General features: G+C 38.7%; 1 protein-coding gene across 6 annotated transcripts; it reads left to right on the top strand.

Moving 5' to 3' along the window:
• The first annotated feature begins 696 nt into the window (after positions 1-696).
• On the top strand, positions 697-20428 carry LOC133862847 (polyadenylate-binding protein-interacting protein 3-like). Of its 6 annotated transcripts, none has more exons than XM_062298734.1 (16): positions 697-972; positions 1753-1806; positions 3798-3956; positions 4025-4186; positions 4338-4474; positions 4734-4921; positions 5421-5598; positions 5701-5937; positions 15927-16054; positions 16213-16279; positions 16422-16455; positions 18571-18899; positions 19084-19224; positions 19490-19585; positions 19703-19765; positions 20146-20428. In XM_062298734.1, the coding sequence occupies exons 3-16, from the start codon at positions 3818-3820 to the stop codon at positions 20173-20175; spliced, it is 1929 nt and encodes a 642-aa protein (XP_062154718.1). In that variant the 5' UTR covers positions 697-972; positions 1753-1806; positions 3798-3817; the 3' UTR covers positions 20176-20428. The 6 variants fall into 6 exon arrangements, with proteins under 6 accessions (XP_062154718.1, XP_062154715.1, XP_062154716.1 ...); XM_062298731.1 differs by having other exon boundaries at positions 3783-3956; XM_062298732.1 differs by having other exon boundaries at positions 3759-3956.
• Positions 20429-21193: the final 765 nt, after the last annotated feature.

Here is a 21193-nt window from a genome sequence, read left to right as displayed (position 1 = left end):
AAAATCTAGCATATAAATTGAAAATTTAGTCAAAAAAAAATTTGTTGATATAACTTTTTTTTTGCAATTTCATTTATATATAAGCTAAATTACTAGGATTAAAGTTGATTACAATTGCAGATGTAGCAGTCCTAACCAATAACTGATTTTTTTTTTTTTTTTGTGTGTTAAAAATGATTGATCTAAAGGTTGATTGGGACTACCACATCAGTATTATGAGATAGTTTTGAGATAAAAATGTGGTTTCTAGCATTATTTGAATAAAAAATTATATAAAAAAAGAGTAATGCTAGAAATTACATTTTTAACCTATAATTATTTTACAATGTTGATGTAGTTGTCCTAAAGAACCTTTGGATCAGTCATTGTTTTTTAAAAAATAAAGGTTTGTTGGAACTGTCACGCAATATTATGGGATAAAAATGTAATATATAATATGAATAATTATATTTAGTAGACTCCTATATAGCTGCCATACAATCAAATAACGTGAAAGTAAAAAATCAACACTTAGAAAAAAAACTAAGTTCTAATCTTATGGTTTTTTTTATTGCTACGTTATGTAGTTATATAGCAGTTGAACATTAATCTACTAAATAACATACAGTTAATCTACCTCTGATTCTATCCTACACACGCACGCACCAAATTGCTCCACCCTTTCATTTACAAGTATAATAGCGCTCTAAACTCTCTCTTTCTTCCCTTTCGCAAATCTTCAAAATCAAACCCTCTCCCTCGATCACACCGAGACCGAGACCGAGACCGAGCCGAGACCCTCTCTCTCTCTCTCTGTCTCCCATGCTCAATCTCCTATCATATCGTGATTCAACGCTCTGATCCTCAAATTCTCTTCCTTTTCGAACCCCTCTCCCACCAAAATCCCCCTATTCCTAACCCTAACTCACTGATTCTAACTCGGAGCAGCGGCATCAAAGTAATTTTAGGCTAGATTGGCTTAAGCTTTCTGAGGTAAGAAGGAATACTATTTTGAAGTCCCTTTTTTACTGCTCAATTTCCTTTACGGTCGAGTTTAGTTTACTATATTTTTTATTTTCACTTAAATTTATTTCTTTAACTTTGTCCTATGTTTGGTTGCTGAGAAAAACTGTTGGAGAATATAACATTTTTGGCATTTTTTTAAAGGCCGTTATGTAAAGCAGTTCTAGTAGACTTCCCAAACTAGAGGTTTTAGTTTCTATTTTGGGCTTTTAGCAGGTAAAAATTAAAAACGTGATCATGCATACATTCATTCAAGGAAACATATATAGATAGTTTGTGTATAAGAGAGAGGGAGAGAGGTATGTGTATCTATATGCATATATTGTTTATATGTGTAGAATGCTATAATCATGATTTCTTTTATGTAATGTGTTTTGGTTCTCCTTTCGCTGTCCATTGATTGTAATTGCTTTTAGCACTTCGTATACGTGTATTAATTAGTTTTGGGTCTTGAATTCTGTAATATTGATTTTATCATCTATGGTTGGGAAGTCTTATTGATGTGTTTTAAGTGTTATGTTTGCTGTACATTGATTTTAATTGCTTGTAGCTTTCTTTCTGTTTACTCAGTTTTTTCGTAGTTAGAGCCTTAGTGGCAATGCATGTGCCAAAAGTAACACCACTTTGATCTATATATATATATATATACACACAGACAGATATTTATGATGTTTATGTAACATTTTGACTCGGGTAGTTCTTGGTTTCCTTTGACTAATAAAATTGTATTCATTGTTCTCCATTATGAAGGTGTTTGTTGGAACTTCAAAGGGCTTCTTAGTGGGTGGTTCCCATCAGAAAAAGGTATTCTCCTATTTCCATTACTGAACTATGACGTTTTATGTTTCTTAGCTGTTGAAGTGTAGCTAGCAGGTGTCAGCCAGGCCTGACAACTCTCTTCTGCATGTCACAAACCTAATAATAGCTTAAGATGTGTTCTCATCTATGAATCTACAAAGATATATTTTGGCCATGTTCTGATATCCGTAATTGTGGGAATTATGCACCTAACAACCTCTATTTCCGGGTAGTGTTCTAATGAGGTTCATGGGTCGTATTGGGTGAGTTTGTGGAAAAATATTAGGAGGGGTTGGAGAAGTTTTCTAGTCATACCAAATTTGAGGTAGGAGATGGTTCCAAAATTAGATTTTGGCATGACAAGTGGTATGGGGATTGGGTCCTTAAGGATATTTTCCCGGATTTGTATAGTATTGCTTGTGTGAAGGATGCCTCCGTGGTAGATTACTTGGAGTTATCCAACGATTTTCATTAGTGGAATGTAAGCTTTATTAGAGATGCTCGCGACTGGGATCGTCTATGCCTTATGCAATGCTATTTCAGTTGTGTTGGGTTACCTTGGGCCATGCCTAAGAGAGTAGTTAACCTTTTTGCTTGTTGAAGAGGGTTGGGAGGCAGTCCTTAGAGCACAACTATGTGGAGTGGTTCCGTCTTGTCTTTTGTGGTGTCTTTGGAGGGAAAGAAATGATAGAAGTTTTAAAGACAGTGAGAGAACGGCAATGGATTTTAAGTCTTTTTTTTTTGATAAGTAAGAAAAGATTTATTAAAAAAGCGTAAAGGCGCCCCTAGGTACACAGAAAGTATACGCCAGAAACACCCAAAGCTAACGCGCAACAACCAATAGAAAAAACCCCAAAACCCAAGAAAGAACAACAAACAACCCACAAAGGAGCCCAAATAGAGTTGCAAGAAAAAACTAAACGCCCGAGAGACAACCCACAACCCACCAAAGCAACAACGAACCCTAGAAAACGTGGGCCTATCCTTTCCTACGGCTGGAGGAAGCTAAACCGTTTCCATAATTAATGGAGCTTTGTAGATTCAGAAGCTCCCTCTTGCTTTTTGACTTTTGGCATGCTAACATTTTCTCTCTCAGAAACTCTTCCTCCATGATGTCCCAAATAGCCAAGGTCTCCTCCTCAAAAGCACCATCCAAAGCCCAATCCAAGGGCAAGCCATCCCAAGACTCATCGTTCTCCTCTCAAACCACAATCTCCCCATTATGAACAAAACCGATAGGCCAATTGCGAGATAGGGAGAAAGGCACTTACGTCTTTCTTTTTCATAACTCTTTATCATTAGACAGTTGCTTTAGATTTTAATTTGTTTGTTTTCATGATTTTCTTGACTTTTTCTCTTTTTCTAACTAGGTGTTTCTCCTGTATAATTCATGTGTACTTGAGTTGCGCCTTTGTGCTTTTAATGATATTTCATTTACTTATAAAAAAAAAAATTAGCCTTTGTTGCTGGACATGGCTATTCCTGAATTTGGACTCAAACACAATCCTAGATTTACTGTAGAATTTTTTATTGTATAGACTTGGTGGTAGAAAGATCTGCAGACTGTTGTGTCTTAATGGGCTTAGACAATGCACTGTGTGCATTGGTCTAATAAGGGGTTATGTCTCAATGGAGAGCTGCCTCTTAGAAAGTTTGCATTTACTTGGGATATCTCAATGGAGAGTCCCCGTTGCGCTAGTAATTTATCAGTTTCTTTCTCTGAGTAAGCTGAAAGAGATTCTCTTAGAATTTTGATTCAGGAGTCAACACTTAAATGATTTACTTCCTCTTTTGGCCCTCTTATCACATCAAAATGGTCTGTAATTACTCTTTCTTTTACTTTTCATGTAATGACTAATCACAAGCTCCCTGTTTCATCATTATTGTGTTTCTTTTTGTGGACAATCGTTAATTGAAATATAAAATACCTACCTAATATCTGATTCCTTTTATTACAGCCAAATGACTTGAGCTGGTTTCAGAATTTTTTGATATAGGTCAAAGGCTGTTGCCGAGGATGAATCTACAACAAGCTGTGCAACCTAAATTACCTGCTAATGGTTTTGGTCGTCGAAGAGGTGAAAGAGAAGTAGGCACTAGGCTGGAGAATAAGTCACAGTCTGGAAAATCAAATCCCAGCAGATCAACAAATACTGGTGAACATTTCAGACCTGGATTGCTTTCAGTCTTATATTATATTTTTCTTATTCAGTGGCTGGTATAGGGGCAATGACTGGTGGCAAAGCTGGCGGTTATGGGAGTCCTTCACGCGACAGGGTAGTATATATAACAACTTCTCTTATTGGGCATCATGTGGAAGTCCAGGTGAAAGATGGATCTATATACTCTGGAATATTTCATGCAACAAACAATGAAAAAGATTTTGGTATGTTTTGTTGGATGTGGTTTTGTTGAAGAGATTATGCTTTTGACTTTTAGTGTTGTAAATGGATCCAGTTCCTGGTTTCCATGAAAGTCTTTTCTAGAACACATGCAATTCTCTTTGTCAATAACATTCACTTGCTTGTAACTCCCAGGAATCATCTTGAAAATGGCGCGCTTAACAAAGGATGGTTCTTTACGAGGGCAGAAGGCTACTGCAGAGTCTGTTAGCAAGGCTCCTTCAAAGACTTTTATTATACCTGGCAAAGAGCTTGTACAAGTTTTCGCAAAGGTTCTGCTGTATTTATTGTATAGTTGTTTATGAAACTCTGCAATCTCAAATGTTGTTTCCAACTAGTGATTTGATTAGTTGATATGTACTTATTAAAAAAAAAAAAAGACGATTAGTTGCTTTGTTAAAATTTTGAATGGCTTGTTATGTATGATAGCAAGTCGATAGTCATGATTGTGTAATAGAGAAATCTTAGCCTTGTGTTGTGGCTAATTTTGTATTTTATCTATATAATTGGGTTTAATTTTGATGTTGCCAGGGGGTGTCTGTAACCAGGGATGAGTTATCACATGAAGTCCATGAAAAGCAGCAGGAGCTTATGCTGGACTCCTCCATATCACAATCTCGATATGTTGAGATGGAGAGAGAACTAGAACCCTGGGTCCCTGATGAAGATGCTCCTAAATTTCCTGGACTGGATAATATATTTGATGGACCTTGGAATAGGTTGTTATAATAAATATTTATTTCCCCAAATATCTTGGTAATTGTTCTACAGTTCTGACAACTTCTCTTCCTGAGTAGGATCACACGAGGACTGTTTATTTTCATTACCAGGCTTTTCTTCATTTATTTATATTGTGGCCTCAAATTGCTTTAATAGGAGAAAGCACAAGTAAGTGGCTAGTTATTTCTCTTATTAGAGGAAGCAATAAGGTCTGAATTAGGCGCCATGAGGACCAATGAAAGTTAAGAAATTTTGCTTGAGGAGTTTTGATAAGACTGTAGGCATCTGATTTAGCAAAGAATATGGCTTTATGTAGCATAAAATGGTGGAAAGGTGAAATTGCTTTTCCCAATAGTTGGAATAAGCCTTACTTGAGCAATAGTTGATATTGTAATGAATATTTAAGTTTTCTGGATCTTTCTCTTTGTAATTTGTTTAGTGTTTTTTTTAGCACTTATGTTTTGTGGCTACTTGATGAGTTTTGTATTTTCTTTGTAGGGGCTGGGATCAGTTTGAAACCAATGAAGCATTATTTGGAGTAAAAAGCACCTTTGATGAGGAAATCTATACAACAAAACTTGAGAGAGGTCCTAATATGGATGAGTTAGAAAAGAAAGCTTTAAGAATAGCTAGAGAAATTGAGGGTGAGGAAACCCAAGATCTTCATTTAGCAGAGGTGAGGTTATTCTGGAATCATTTTCTGCCTCTATAAACTTTTTTCTTCTTTAATTGGTCTCTCCAAACTCCTTTCATGTTTCATGTTGATTTTTTCTAATAGGAGAGAGGCATTTGTATGCACGATGATCTTGATGTTGATGAGGAGACTAGATTCTCTTCTGTCAACAGGGGTAAGGGGGTTGAAGATAGTGGGTATGAAGAACGTGAAGATATATTGTTGGATTCATGTAATATGGAAACATTTGGTGGTTCTGATTCTGTCACTAAGAGGTCCACTGATTTGACTATTGGGAAAAGCAATGATGGAGCTCGAACTTCGTCAAGCTCTTCCTATAAGGTAGTTCCTAATTACTCTTGTTTTGTTTAATTTAATCTATATTAATTAGCTATTGTAATATGATTATGTTCTGATCAATTGAGATAGTAATATGTTGATGATTTGTGGACCCATTGTTTGAAGGTGATTTGATTGGAATTTCAAAGTCAAACTACTTATCCTTACATGCTATGCATTTCTTTTCTAGGGTTGGTTATAATATTCCCCTCAACGTCTATGAAACATGAGCATGTAGAGTACCTAAGAGATTCTGAAGTAGGACTTGGACTCCAAACGTAAAACTATGATACGCAAACCCCATCCTAGAACAAATTAAGACCAAATATAAACACTTAATGATGTAAGTCAACCAAAAATAATACCCCATGACTACTACTATAGCCCATGTCTAGCGAATCTAGAAAGTAGTAAAATTTCATGGACTCTTAAATCTCAGTATGTCATTAATTAAAATAAGGGTTAAATACATAATCGGTGCCTTTGACTTACCTTTCTATCAAAAAGTTACATGGGTTTTAAAAAGTGACAAAATTGGCACCCCTGCTTTACAAGTTCATCAGCAATTTGATACTTTCGTCTATCTGTTGTCTAAAAAAGTAACACAATTTTTGCTACGTGTATAAAAAGCCACATATGACCAATAAAATGTTATTGCGTGTATCAAATGCCGCCTCATGAATGTTTTGAAAGAGGACATCATGAAGGTTTTTCGTGTCTTCCGTGCTAGTGGTAAGTTTGAGAGTAGCCCAAATGCTACGTTCCTTGCACTCATTCTGAGGATTCCAGAGGATGTCGACCCTGAGGACTTTCGTTCGATCAGTATAGTGGGTAGCATCTACAAGATTATTGCTAAGATCCTAGTGAACATGGTCATGATGGTGTTGGAAAAGATTATCTCTAAGTCACAAAATGCGTTCATCCTAGATCATATTCTTATTGCCAATGAATGCCTTGATGGTAGAATGAGATTTGGAGATTCAGGAGTTATTTGAAAAATGGACTTAGAGAAAGCATATGATCATGTTAATTGGGATTTTCTGTTGTATATCTCGAGAAGGTGTGGGTTTTGGGTGGGTGGGGGGGGGGGGGGGGTAATGGTGCTCTTGGATAGCTCAATGTGTTTCCCGGTTTTGGTGAACGGCTCTCCTGCGGGCTTTTTTAGCAGTTCTCGTGGCTTGAGGGAAGGGGACCCTCTGTCTCCTTTGTTGTTTGTCATTGTAATGAAGGTGTTGGGTAGGATGATTTATGTTGCTGCGAGTGAAGGTCTGTTGTCAGGCTTCTTTGTGGTGATAGGAACTGACATCTCCCACCTTCTATTTGCTGATGATACCTTGATTTTCTGTGGGGCCGACCCGAATAAGCTTTGTAATCCATGAGACTTATTCTTATGCTTTGAAGTTGTGTCGGGTTTGAAGACAAACTTAGCCTAGTCGTAATTGATTCCTGTTGGAAATGTTGGTAATGTGACTGAGCTAATTGGGATTTGGGCTATGGTTGCTCTACCCTTGACGTATCTTTGTTTTCTGTTGGGGGCTTCCCAGAAGGCCAAGCATATATATATTTTTTTGTTGATGAATAATAAGATCTTATTGAGAAAAAAGGGTTAAACCCACGTACACAAAGAGTATACAAAATGGACTCAACCCTATAAGCTGTTACAATGTAAAAAAACTAATCAAATCAACCAGATTTGTAGAGACAAAGGTAGGAACATAAACAAGAACCCAACCCAAGAGATAGCTCAATAAGGAAGATTTTAGAAAGAGCACATTTGTCTCACTCTTCTCGAAAATATGACGATTCCTTTCTCTCCAAATGCTCCACATTAAGAGGGCAAGAATAACTTTCCAGATAACCTCTTTGGGATGTCCCCTCCCTTGAACTTTCCAGCAATGAAGAAGCTCTTGGATGTTGTTAGGCATTACCCATGAGACTTCAAAAAGATTTAAGGATCAATTGCCAGAGAGCCGAAGTATACTCGCAGTGGATGAGAAGGTGATTAGTCGTTTCCTCACTCTTTTTACACAGACAACACCAATTAGCTAAAGAGAAGCCCCTCTTTCTAAGGGTATCCTTAGTGAGAATTCTATCAAGAGCTATTGTCCACAAGAAGTAAGCAACACGATGAGGCGCCTTGACCTTCCAAACACTCCTCCAGGGGAAAGAACTGTGCTCACCTGACTGTAACTGAGTATAGAAACTCTTCACTGTAAATTTCTAGTTGCTAGAGGGAGTCCACAACAAGTTGTCCACTTCTCCTGGATACGTCTTCGAGGAATATAAGAGACTAAAGAACGAGTCAAAAGATTCCAGTTCCCAATCATGTGCAGCCCTAATAAAACTAGGATTCCAAAGGATAAAGGAACTGGATAGATCTAAATAATCTGCCACATAGGCCTCCTTGTTTCGAGCAATGGCATAGAGATCGGGAAAAGAATGCTTAAGAGGCTCTATTTCACACCATACATCATGCCAGAAACTAATGTGAGAACCATCTCCAACCTTGTAGGAAAGGAAGTTGGAAACAGAACCCCAACCCTTTCTAATATTCCTCCAAAGGTTCACCCCAGAAGGATCTCGAGCTTCCTCTGAGCACCAACCTCCCCTCTTGAGCCCATACTTCGATTCAATCACCTGTCTCCGTAAGGAATGCTCCTCTTGCCCAAATCTCTGAAGCCATTTACCTAGAAGAGCTTTGTTGAATACCATCAACTTTTTAATGCCCAACCCCCTGCTAGACACCGGATCGCAGATAGTCTTCCAATTAACCAGACGAACTTAGGATCCCCGCCAGAACCATCCCAAAGAAAGTCTCTTTGGAGGCGCTCCAATCACCTAGCTATACCTGTTGGTAACGGGAAGAGGGAAAGAAAGTATGTAGGAAGACTGGATAAGGTGCTCTTGATAAGCGTAAGACGCCCCCCTTTAAACAAATAGATCTTTTGCCAGCTAGCCAATCTTTTTTCTATCCTCTTGATTACATCGTCCCAAATAGCTCTCAATTTGAAGGGGGCACCTAGAGGAACATATATGGTATGGTGTTATTGAGAAAAGATAGACCGTTGGTTGGCTAGTTGGAAAATGTTGTATTTGTCTAAGGGTGGTAGGTTTACCCTTATCAAGAGCACCATTTTCAATTTACCTACGTACTTCATGCCTCTCTTTCCTCTCCCTACGGGTGTTGTAAATCGTGTAGAGAAGCTTCAACGCGATTTCTTATAGGGTGGGCTAGGCGAAGAGTTCAAATATCACTTGGTGAGATGGTCCAAGGTTTGTACGCCGATCTCTGAGGGAGGGTTGGGGATTAGAAACTTGCCGAGGTTAAATCATGCTCTCTTAGGTAAATGGCTTTGGCGCTATGGGGTTGAGAGAGAGGCTTGATGGATGCTAAATATAGAAGCTCATGGGGAGGGTGGGTGGTGCTCTATGGAGCCTGTTAGGGTGTATGGGGTGGGGTTGTGGAAGAATATTATAAGGGGTTGGGGGAAGTTTTCAAGTCATACTAGATTTGAGGTGGGAGATGGCTTCAAGGTTAGGTTCTTGCATGATCTATGGTGTGGGGATATGGCATTTAAAGAAGCCTTTCCGAGTTTATTCAGTATTGCATGTGCAAAGGATGCCTTTGATGTGGATCACGTGGATGTCTTTGCCTAAATTTTCAGGTGTTGCATTTAGGGAGAGTGAGATGGGAGGGCAAGGACAAGCAGTGGTGGGTCCTTTCCAAAAGAGGGGAGTTTGGTGTTTAATCCTTTTACAATGTCATGAGTCATAATGATGGTTTCTGCTTACTCTGGAAGAGTGTTGGCATTTTTTGCTTGGTTGGCGGCTATAGGAAAGATCCTTACCATGAACAATCTTCGGAAGCGGCGTGTCATTGTAGTTGATAGGTGTTGTATGTGTAAAAGGAATGGGGACTCTGTGCATTATCTTCTTCTTAATTGTGAGGTTGCTTGTGCTATGCTGAATGTTTTGGTTTGGGCTGTATTGGGTTATGCCTAAACGAGTAGTTGACTTGTATGCTTGTTGGTAGACTGTCGACACCACTCGAAGTGCTGCTGTGTGGAAGATGGTACCTTCGTACCGTTTGCGGTGTCTTTGGAAGTAAATGAATGATAGAAGTTTTGAATATTGTGAGAGGACTTTGGAGGAAATTAAGTTTTTATTTTTCAACACTATGTATTTTTGGACAACTACTTTTGTTTCTACTTTGGTGATTAGTTTTCATGATTTTCTTGTTCTTTCTTCACTGCGACGCGGCTTTTGCTTTGTGGAGTACTCTCTTTAGTCGTTTTGGGATGTCTTGGGTTATGCCCAGACGGGTTATCGACTTGCTTGCTTGTTGGTGGTCTTCTGGAAAGCAAAAGAGTGTTGCAGTGTGGAAAATGGCGTCTATTTGCCTCTTTTCGTGTTTATGGAGGGAAATGAATAATAAGAGCTTTGAGGATTTGGAAAGTATCTTGGAGGAGATTTTATCCTCATTTTACCATACGTTGTATCTTTGGATTATGGCTTATGTGCACCATTTGTCGTTTAGTTTTGATGACTTTCTTGCTCGCTTTTCTCGTTCTATTTATGTGTTTCCTTTGTATACTCCCAATGTATTAAGAGGCGCCTTACGCTTTTAATGAGATTTGTTTCTTATAATTTTTTTTTTTTTGCTCCTACTAATTATGAGGCTTCTTTTGTATATTCTCTGTATAATGGGGGCGCCTTACGCTTTTAATGATATATCGATTACTTATTAAAAAAAATGCCCCTAACTTTACACCTAACCAAAAGAAAAAAAATGATAAAAAAAAACATAGAGAAAAAAAGGTGGCGGAGGGGTCCCCTCTCCACCACTTGTGTGTGGCTAAACCATCTCGTCACTAGGTTTTAGGAGGTTTAGCCACCCCTAAAGGAGGTTTAGGGGGTGGTTGGACTGTCCCGTAACCTCACATGGGGTGGTGGCTCGGGCCACCTCGAAAGCCCTTATGAGGGTGGCCAACCCCCCCACCCCAAGGTTAGGGGGTGGTCGGGCCACCCTTAGAACCTCCTTTAGGGGTGGCTGGTAGGTGGTCGGGTCACCCTCCAAACCTCCTTCAGAATAGTCGGACCCCCCCCCCCAGGTGATGGAGAGGGGAGACTCACCCCCTCCCCCACCTTCGTTTGTTTTTTAAAGGGTCAAGTTAAGGTGGTATTTGCCATGTGCAATAAGATTTTATTGATCTTACGTGGCTTTTTATATACGTAACAAAAATTTTGTTAGTTTTTTAGACGACAGATGAACAAAGGTATGTAATTGATAGACTTGTAAAGTACATGTTCAAATTTTGTCAAGTGTTGCTGGGTTTCAGAGGTGATGGTGACCATTCAGAGAAGGAAAAGGCAAGTGTTTTCAGGTACCTTTTTCTCGAGCTTTTTGGGGAGTGGATCGTCTGGGCAAGCAAGCTCCTGCCGAGTTTGGGCCTCAAGCATTTTGATATTAAACGCAAGGCAAGCTGTTTAGTGGTGGGCCAGATGTTTAAGAGGGCTAAGACAGTTTTAAGAAGGGCCCAGTTTCGGGTTGGGTCCAGGCGTTTGGGCTCCAAGGCCTCTTCCAAGCCTTTTGACCCTGCTCTCGGGTCAATTGGAGTTCCAGGTCTGACGACTTTCACGTGTGTTGGAGGAGTTCCGGGTTCCCCAAGTCAGTTTGTTGTCTTGCCGACGGCTTTGACCTCTTATGTCTTTCGTCGGCGGTGGGTCTACTTCAGGTTAGACGGCGTCATTTGCTTAGGCTTTGGCAGCTGTTTCGTCGATGTGGTCAGATCTTAACATTGGCGGTCCCGTGCCGGCTGCCTCAGCCTCAATGAGGCTTGTCGGTGGGGATCTTCCTTTGCCATCTTCGTCTGAGGCCAGCTTTGGGTTGCTGGAGCTGGGTGCTGCCTGGAAGTCCGCTAGAGCTGGTCAGCATGCCCGGTTTGCCTCGCCGGAGCTGGCTCCGTCTTCGGCTCTCGTTGGGAATGGTCTAGCGTTCGTGGATATTTATGGCGACTGCTCTTCAGGTGCGGATGCGTTATTCTCCCCTTGCGATGTCGGAGTCTAGAGCGCCTATTTATCCGTCGGAATCCAAGTCGGTGCTTAGATACTCCCGGAAGCATAAGGTTGGCAGATTGGATGAGCATCTGCTTGCCGAGGCTTTTAGTGTTCCCATTAGGGGTGTACAACCAATTGTAGTTGTGGTTGTGGTTATTTCCTTATAATCGGAACTGTAACCAGGGAATAACCGGAACCGTAACCATGGTACTCGGTTATTTACTTTTAAATAACCGCAACCAGTTTACCGGTTGCGGTTATTAGATTATTAATCGGTAACCGCTTTTCTTAAATTATTGATTTTTTATTTTTCTTTTCTTTTGAAATCCATACAAAATCTAGAGTGCAGTACATGAGTGATTAAAGTTGTGCCTAAAGTGATACTACTATTCTTGGTATTGGTAGGCTTTCAGTCGATTTTAGGCTCCTCCATTAGGAAAATGTAGATTGGTTTCATGTCTTAGAGGAGTTGAATTAAGAAAAGATAATGCTGTACCGGTTGTTAACATACCAACGACTTATTGAAATAATCTAGGCATTTCTAATTTTGACGTCGTCCAGTGAAAATAACTTGATTGTTGAGCTTTTTTTAGATATATGTTCAAAATCACTAGAAGTCTGGGAGAAATTATTATGATCACATGAACACCCAAATCAAGGGATTCTCAACCTAAGGTTTTAAAGAAACCTAAGAAGCGAAAGTGAGGAGCAGTGTGAAGAAAAGAAACCTAAGGTTTTAATTTATTTTTAATATATATATATATATATATATATATATATATTAAAAATCGGTTACCTGGTTATTAACCGCTTTTTTAAAGATCTATAACCGGTTACCACAATCGGCCTAAGTGAGTGTCTGGTTATTCGGTTGTGGTTATTTTCGATTATACGGTTATCCAGTTAGCAGTTGTTGTTGGTTATTAGCGGTTAATAACCGCCCTGCTTGTACACCCCTAGCTCCCATGACTCCTTCTATGCTGTTATTTGGGGCTGTTGCTAAGCCCTTGTCAGCACCAGCAAGGGATGGGATAGAGTCTGCGCCTGCACCTTTTCGAGACAATGTTTGTCTGCCTCTTCTTCGGCATGGCTTCCTTCTCCTAAGCGGCGCAGTCCATCCTCCGTAAGATGTGGATGGGTCTCCTTTCTCTTCGATCCTGTCTATATTTGGGTGCCCCCCTCTGTTGTCTTTTTCAGAGGTGGGTGAATATTCAAGGAGATGTGGTTTTGAAGAGTTAGGTGGTTCTCCCGGGGCAGTGATTGATCTTAGCTTCTGTTTTCAAATTCTGGGGGTTTCCCACGAGGGGAATGTGAAAGGCTTTTTAGACTTAATGGCTCAAGTTGATGTGGAGCAGCGTCAAGAGGCTCCATTCTCCACTTCGAATTGTGAAGTGAAGAACTTAGAGTGGATGATTAATTATGATGCCAAGGGTTTTGGTTCTGGCCGGGGCAAGGCAAGAGGGCCCCTATTGTGATGCAAGACTCTGGGTTTTGTGAGCTGGTTATGTTGGGATGTTTGGGTTTCCTCATTTTTTTGGATTTTGTGGGTGTTTTTCCTCTCTTCCCTCTTTTTTTTTTTTTTCGGTGTCGTTTTTGTATATTTCATGTATGTTTAGGGCTGCCTTTACGTTTTTTATAAACTTCTTTGCTTGCTTATCAAAAAATATTTTTTTTACTTTTCAAAACCCATGCAACTTTTTGATAAAGAGTTAAACTATAGGTAGGGCTGTAAACGATGGGCTTGGCTTGGATATACTTGACTCGGACTCAGATTTGGACTCGGTTCATTTAATAAACAAGCCATCCATGGACACAACATTATAATATATTGTATTATATGCACACTATATTAGTTTCATAAGCATGTATAATATATGTACTAGTAAGTAGTAACCATATGTTGCATACTACCATACTAGTTACATATTATATATTTATACTATTGTTATATATTAGTTACATATAACTATTTAAGTAAACATATTAATTATGGTTATATACTAGTTTGTAGTTACTCATATACTTGAGTGACCTATATAAATATATAACATATAGTATATTACTGTATGTTGTTATATATTCGGTGATTTATTTAACAGGTCCAGTGATATAGAACCATATAATACTTTCGAGAAGCTATGTATAAAAGAGAATAGAAAATAATAATAATTGGTGAAATTTCATTTACTCAACCTAATTGTTTGTAAAATCACAGACCAAGTAGGGACATGTCTTTTCCTATGATTGGACTCTATTCTAAAAGAAAATACACTTCATCTTTGTTAAAAGCCATGAACACTCCCATTGTGAATATTCGGAACATTCCAAGCTTGACAAGATTGATTTTTGAATGATTTGTCATATATGTATCTGTGTGGGATTGGTGCCTCAACTCTCCCTCAATGTTTGAGTTGACTATTTCAGAGAGGCTCATAGTCTCATAAACATTAGAAATTCTCATTTGCACTATGAAGTATTGGTTTATTTTTCACTATGATTTTCTCAGTTAAATGCGGTGTGTATGGCAACTCTCCCCTATCTGTTGCTACTACAATTTTCTTGAATCCAACCATTAGAGTACTAACAGCAGACACCCAATCATTTTCCCTAATTTAGGGAATCAAACCACTTTTTCTTTCCCTATATAAATACACTCCACAATAGCTTCCTTTTATCTTTCCCTATCTATTAAAATATTATTTTTACCTTTTAATTTTTTTTTTTTTTTAACTTTATTCCAAAAGCATCTTTTATTTTTTCTCAATTTCTCTCCCTCGTCAACGTCCATGGTTTTCCCTTCCAACACCCCCTTCTTCATCTTCTTCAACACAACACTGGCATCCCCTCTCCTATTTGTTTCGCACTGGATCGTGACCAAGATAGGAAGAAAGAGACGGAGGTTCAAAGAGAAATCGAGAGAGAGAAACGATGCCAGAGAGAGAACAGAGAGAGAGAGAGTTTGGTTCAGTATCACCCAATTGGCCATCAATTTCCACATGAAATCAACAATCGATTGAAACTCAAAATCAACACAATTTATCCACAATCCCAGAAATCGATAGGGATGGACTTGGAGGGCTCAGATTTGATGAAGTTCTTGAGGTTGAGCATGGGTCTGAGGTTTTTCTCTTTCTCCAAGACGTGGTTGAGGCCGCAGTCGCAGACCCATTTGATGGTGTCATTATCGTCCACAAAGGTCCGGCCGTGGCGGAGGAGCTGGGATTGAGAGTGAGAGAGTGGCTTTGGGAGAGAGCGGAAAATGAACTGCACCGGTAGCCTCTGGCGGTTCTGGTTTAGGCTCCGGACGGACTCTGGTTCAGCTGGCTTTGGCACTGACTTTGGTTTAGTTGGTTCAACACTGACTCTAGTTTCGGCTTTGGCACTGACGGCGGTTGTGGACATGGAGGGAGGGAGGGAGGGAGGGAGGGAGGGAGGGAGGGAAGGGGGGGGGGGGGGGGGGGAGGGTATTGGGTAGCACTGTAGCTACCCAATGGTTTAGGGTATTTGTAAGGCATTTGCTGTCGGAGCTATTTTGTAGTTTTTTTTTTTGAATTTTCCCAATATTTAAGGCATGGAACTACTTATAGGGCATTTGCTATTAGTGCTATTACCCTGCATGTGTAGTGCTTGGTATTGTGGTTGTTTTAGTAGCTATTGCAAGCCCAGTACGTTTCGTGGCTTATAAAAAGAAAGAAAGAATGAATTTCTATGCTCAAAGCATGGTAAAGTTTGCCCTGAAACACACTCCTATGATCTTGTAATTCTGAGGCTATCCAATTTTTAAATCAATGGAACTCCATTATGGGCTTCTGAATCTAAATGCAATAAAGCTATAGCTTTTTCTCTTTTTTTGGCAATTTCCATGAGTTACCAAAGATATTTGTGCTGTTTAGCTAGCCATGATGTCTAAGGAATTTTTTTTTTTGGGTGTGCAGGATCAAGCACATTCTTCCCAATTAAGTACTGCCTTGGATGTATGCCGCTCTGGTTCTCATGATCATGCTAAACAGCTGGCATCTGAACTTCCTTTTAAAAGCTTTCCTGCTTCAGATGGCGAAAGCAGGTTTTTGTTCATATTTGCTTGTTATATGTTGTATTCTTAATTACTTGTTTCCTTGAGATATTAATTGCATGCGGCTTCATGAGAATGGATTTCCCAAATGTTAAGCTTTATGCTTTGTCCTTTTTTTTGGTACTAAATTTAGCATTTAAAAATTGCAGGGTCCTCGAGAATCGAGTCAGTGAACATGGAGACAATAATAATGCCAAGGAGTTGGAAGAGAAGATGGTGAGCTGAAATTCCTTAACTAATATATTTTCCTCATGTTAACTTGGAGTTGCCTCATGATTGCTTTCGATGCTTTTAACGTACATGTTTGTGTTTTTGTTATTCATCAAAAAATGTTGCGTTTTTGTTAATCCTAATGCAGCTAGCTGAGGATGCGCACTTGTCAAAACCTGAGGGTGAGTGATCTTGCCCATATGCCTGCCAAGTATTAATTCCAAATGCAGTTATTCAAATACCTGGCTACTTAAGTTTAAGCATGAAAATAATGTCCATGTCTTGCCAAGTATTAATTCCAAATGCAGTTATTCAAATTCCTAGCTACTTAAGTTTAAGCATGAAAATAATGTCCATGAGACATTAATATCTAGCTCAAAATATGATTTTGATCATCAAACGGTGTTAAATTTCAATTCCATTCGTTTTTTTTTTTTATAAGTAATAATTTCATTAAAAAGCGCAAAGGGGCGCAACTCTAGTACACAAAAAGTATACAAAAAAGCCCCTAATCAAAAGAGATAAACGAATATGAAAGTAAAAAATCAGCAAACGACATACGACCCGGGCTATGCGCCGACACCCGCAGATATAACATTTTTTTTTTTTGTTTTGATAAGTAATTGCAATTATATTATAAAAAGCGCAAATGGGCGCAACCCTTATACACGGGAAGTATACAAGAGAACCCCTAAAAGGGATGAACAGAGACCCGCAGATATAACATATTAAGCACATTTCTACAAAGAGCCCCAACTGTAATCTCCACATCCTCAAAAAGCTTAGAATTTCTCTCACGCCACAAACCCCACAAGATACATAAAGGAACCTGCTTCCAAATACGGATAGTAGGACCACGACCTAAATTCCATTCGTGAATTATGATTTAATCATTTTAAGTTTTAAAAACACTTCATTCCTTATCTTGCCGTAGTATCACTATGCGAACAACAATAATTGTTGATACACTTCTCTGTACACATTAATTACTGATACACTTTTCTGTACACATGTTCTTCAAATGCTAACATGACACGTTAGGACGAGAGCCCCTACCATCTGGATGTGGTGTAAAACTCTTTTTTACAGCCTCCAATAAAAATTTGATGAGTCAACTAAATGCACTAAATACAATGGAGTTGAAAACACCTCATCAGCCCACCCAACCAACCCATTCTAACCCAGTAACCCCAATGAACCACGCCTAAACCATCCCCACCTCCCCTGCCGACCGCCGGAGGGCCCGGAATCCGCCGAAAGCCACAGCTGGAATCTGCCCAAGGCCACCAAACACCATAGAAGAACATCCAACCAAACAAGAAAACCAATTTAAGATTTCCACCCCATTCGGTCATCTCTAACCATAACAGGTGAAGCATCAAACTCCCCCAAATCAGTCACCTTACAATCAGCCATGAACCCCATCTTAACAACAACAATTGACAACCCAAGGTAAACCCAATAAAAAAAACCCACAGAAATTCAAACCCTAAATCAAAATCCCCAAATCGGAAAAATCAAAGGGAAAATCCTTACCTTGCTTGAGTTTTCTGCCTCCTCTTTTAGTCTCACTCACAGCCACGACCCAAGGCGTCACTCTCTCCTTTATCATACAGTAGTCGGAACTACCACGGGATGGCTCAAGCATCCATCAAACATCACATACCCTCTCTCTCTCTCTCTCTCTCTCTTGGTTCTCATCTACCTTAAACTTGGCGGATTCCGACAGTGGCCTTTAGCATATTCAGGCGGTGGCTTTCGGCTGGAGAGGAGGGGTGGTCTAGGGGTTGGTTCACTAGGGTTAGAAGGAAATGAGAAAAGTGATGATCCGGTGTTTTAGTCTCTAGTGTATTTGGTGTTTTTAGCTGATGTGTCAAATTCCTATTGGGGGCTGTAAAAGTGGTGTTTTGTACCACATCCAGATATAAGGTTCTCCATGAGGACATGTACTGGTTTCACAAAATCGGATGATATGGGGACGTGAATAAATTATTTAGAGAAACAGCACATTGTGGTCCTTAACCCGTGTGTTTTGTGTTTCCACAGCATCTATTTTTGTGAGATCAGTATGGCCTAGTATGTCATGTTAGCATTATAAGGATGTTTACAAAAAAAGTTTCACATCAACAATTACTCTTACTGTATGGCTTTTCTAAGAAGGGAGCTTACTTTAGTCAGTTATTTTGCTTTCTCAGCCTTTTTCCCCAATCGGTTATATTATCTTCTGCATGCTGCATAATGGTTTTCTTTTTGCAGTCTCAAACATAGTCTTAAACTATGAAGCATGTTTTATGTAGATTCACGGTCATCACTGATTAAGAAGAAAGATAGCTCTGATATAGGGGGATTATCTCCTGATGCCACCTCTTATGCCGCGTCATCTGGTGTTCTATCGAAGGGTCATGAAAAGATGAGTTTGCCTGGTGAACAGTCTGAGAGTATTGTATCTAGCAAATTGCATGGAGAAATAAAATCTATAAACTCTCGTGGACAACCAGGTAGTTCTACATCATCCAGTTCAGATTGTGCAGGTAGTGCCCTGGCTTTTAGTGGGCCTGGTTTATCACCAAGTTCATCAGTGGGTTCGTTATCTTCTGAAAAGTCAACCCTGAATCCCTATGCTAAGGTATGGTTGATTAGATCTTGAAGGTTTTGCTTACTTAATTGACATCAGGACACACGTTGTAGGTCAAACACATAGGATTATTAGTAAAAATATTAAAGTTGTATTATTAATACTTGCCTGTGTATGTTTTTTGTTCTTCTGCTAATTAAGGTGTTTTTCACTCTCTTTTCAAATTTGTTATCAGGAATTTAAACTCAATCCTAATGCAAAGAGCTTCGTTCCATCTCAACCGCCAGTTAGGCCTCATTCCCCTGTTTCTGATGGTTCTTTCTATTTTCCACCAAATGCCGTGCCACATATGCCTGGCATGCCCGTAGGCCTTGGAGTAAGTGCACTTTATACAACTTAAATTCCCCCCCCCCCCCAAAAAAAAAAAAAAAAAAAAACAGAGCATCATGCCCACCGATCTGGGCAGGAGAAGAAAGTTTCGTCTCATATAAAGTTAAATAATTTAAGCTTCTATCTTTTCTTTTTTTAAGATCAAAGAATTTATTTTCAGAATACCCTACGATAGATATTAATATTATAATTGTTCTTTGCATTTGGTTCTACTTGTTTATGCTTATGGCTATCTTTCATGGTGTGAACAGATTGGACCCTCATATCCTGGGCACCAGCCTATTATATTTAATCCACAGGTTGCACCAATGCAGTCGCCGCCATATTTTCATGCTAATGGGCCTCAGGTGCGACATTATTCACAACTTGCTGTTGGAGGCCTACTAAAGAATTCTTGTGAAGATGTTATCCTATTTTTTAAATTAAAATCTTGCTAGTGATTACTTAATATCTCTCTATTGCAGTATGGGCCACAGATGCTTGTTGGGCACCCTAGGCAAGTCTTGTACATGCAAAGCTACCAACCTGTAAGCAATTCTGATCATCCTCTTGAGTACTGTTATTATCTTGGTTGTTCAAGAATTTGTTATTTTATCTCTGCGCCTTGTTTTTCTTATTTTTATTAGGCATTCAAAGAAGCAGATAGTATTTCTTATTTATTTCCTGAAGCAACATCGGACTTTGGATAAGGAACATGCACGATTGTTCAAACTTGCTTTTTTTTTTCCAATGTTTTTTAAAGACCAATTATGACTCTGGTTCTATTTGGTTTAATGTCTTGTCTTTATACGTTGATGCCATATATATCCTTGCCATAGGGACTAGGGCAGTGCTGTATGCTTCTCTTTGCAGAAATGGATAGATTTTCGGCAACTTAAAGGAGGAATTGTTTGTTTAACTTTTACAGGATATGCCATACAAAGGCCGAGACTTTTAGCTGCTGGCTGGCCATATACAGAGAACGAGAACAGGTTTATCAAGTCATAGCTCAACTGTGCTTAAATTTTCCGTCTCTCTCAAAATATCACTATGGTCATGACATAATGGCTTGGGGCTCAACTATGCTTTTGTTAACACTTTGAGAAAACATTTTCTAATCCATGACTACTGTAGTCGGTGAACAATGGTTGTTTATTGATATATTTTTTTTTTTTCCTTGATATTATTAAATCCCAAAAATAATTATTTTTCGTTGTGTTATATCAGCGGCCATAAACTTGAAATGACAAATGCTTTGGATGAAAGTTATATCAAGTATCGGGAACTAAATAAAGGAGGTTTTAATTGTGTACAAGTGTCAAGTATTTGGTAATTGATTATTATGATGTAGTCTTCTTGATTATAGTCTAAGAGTACGTGCCAGTCTGCCGCCTCAAATTTAAATGTCCCAACTTTGCATTTTTAATAGGAAAAATTTCACTTTATATTCTTGATCTTTTGTCATTTTCAAAAAGAATTGTACTCAAACTTTAGAAAGTACTAATTTTTTAATTTCAACGATCCGTTAGAATTTTCTATTAAATCTTATTAAAATTTTCAAAATGCTCATGTGTTTACTTTTTTAAAAAAAATTATAAAAAGTTTTAAAGATTTAGGCTGCGTATGTTTACAAATTCTATTAAATTCTTACTGACGCTTAAATCTTAACAATTTTTTTTTTTAAAAAAATGAGGGGTATTTTGAAAATTGATGATTTGACCAAAAATTTCAAAAAAATCTAAGTTTTTTCTTTTTAATATTAGCAGGTTTACACTTATTTATTTCTTTATTTAAAGTGTGGGCTTTAGGACTGATTGGCATGGATTTTAGGTGAGTTCATATGCACAGAATACCCAAATTTAAGAAAAATTATACTAAAGTTATATTTAAACTTCAATTTTCGATATTTGGTCTCGTCTGGTAATTAGCATAGCACCTTTCATTAGATGTTGACATGAAAAATGAACTTCATTTTA

The sequence above is a fragment of the Alnus glutinosa genome, chromosome 3 (assembly GCF_958979055.1).
Source record: "Alnus glutinosa chromosome 3, dhAlnGlut1.1, whole genome shotgun sequence".
Lineage (NCBI taxonomy): Eukaryota > Viridiplantae > Streptophyta > Magnoliopsida > Fagales > Betulaceae > Alnus > Alnus glutinosa.
The sequence above is the reverse complement of the archived record's forward strand: the minus strand, read 5'-3'. Positions and strand labels throughout refer to the sequence as shown.

Excerpts from the sequence above, each read along its gene's own strand:
- LOC133862847 (XM_062298737.1), top strand. The coding sequence starts at position 3,818 with ATGAATCTACAACAAGCTGTGCAACCTAAATTACCTGCTAATGGTTTT. Across the intron at positions 4,475-4,733 it reads TTGTACAAGTTTTCGCAAAG|GGGGTGTCTGTAACCAGGGA; the intron begins GTTCTGCTGTAT and ends TGATGTTGCCAG. Across the intron at positions 16,456-18,570 it reads GCACTTGTCAAAACCTGAGG|ATTCACGGTCATCACTGATT; the intron begins GTGAGTGATCTT and ends TGTTTTATGTAG.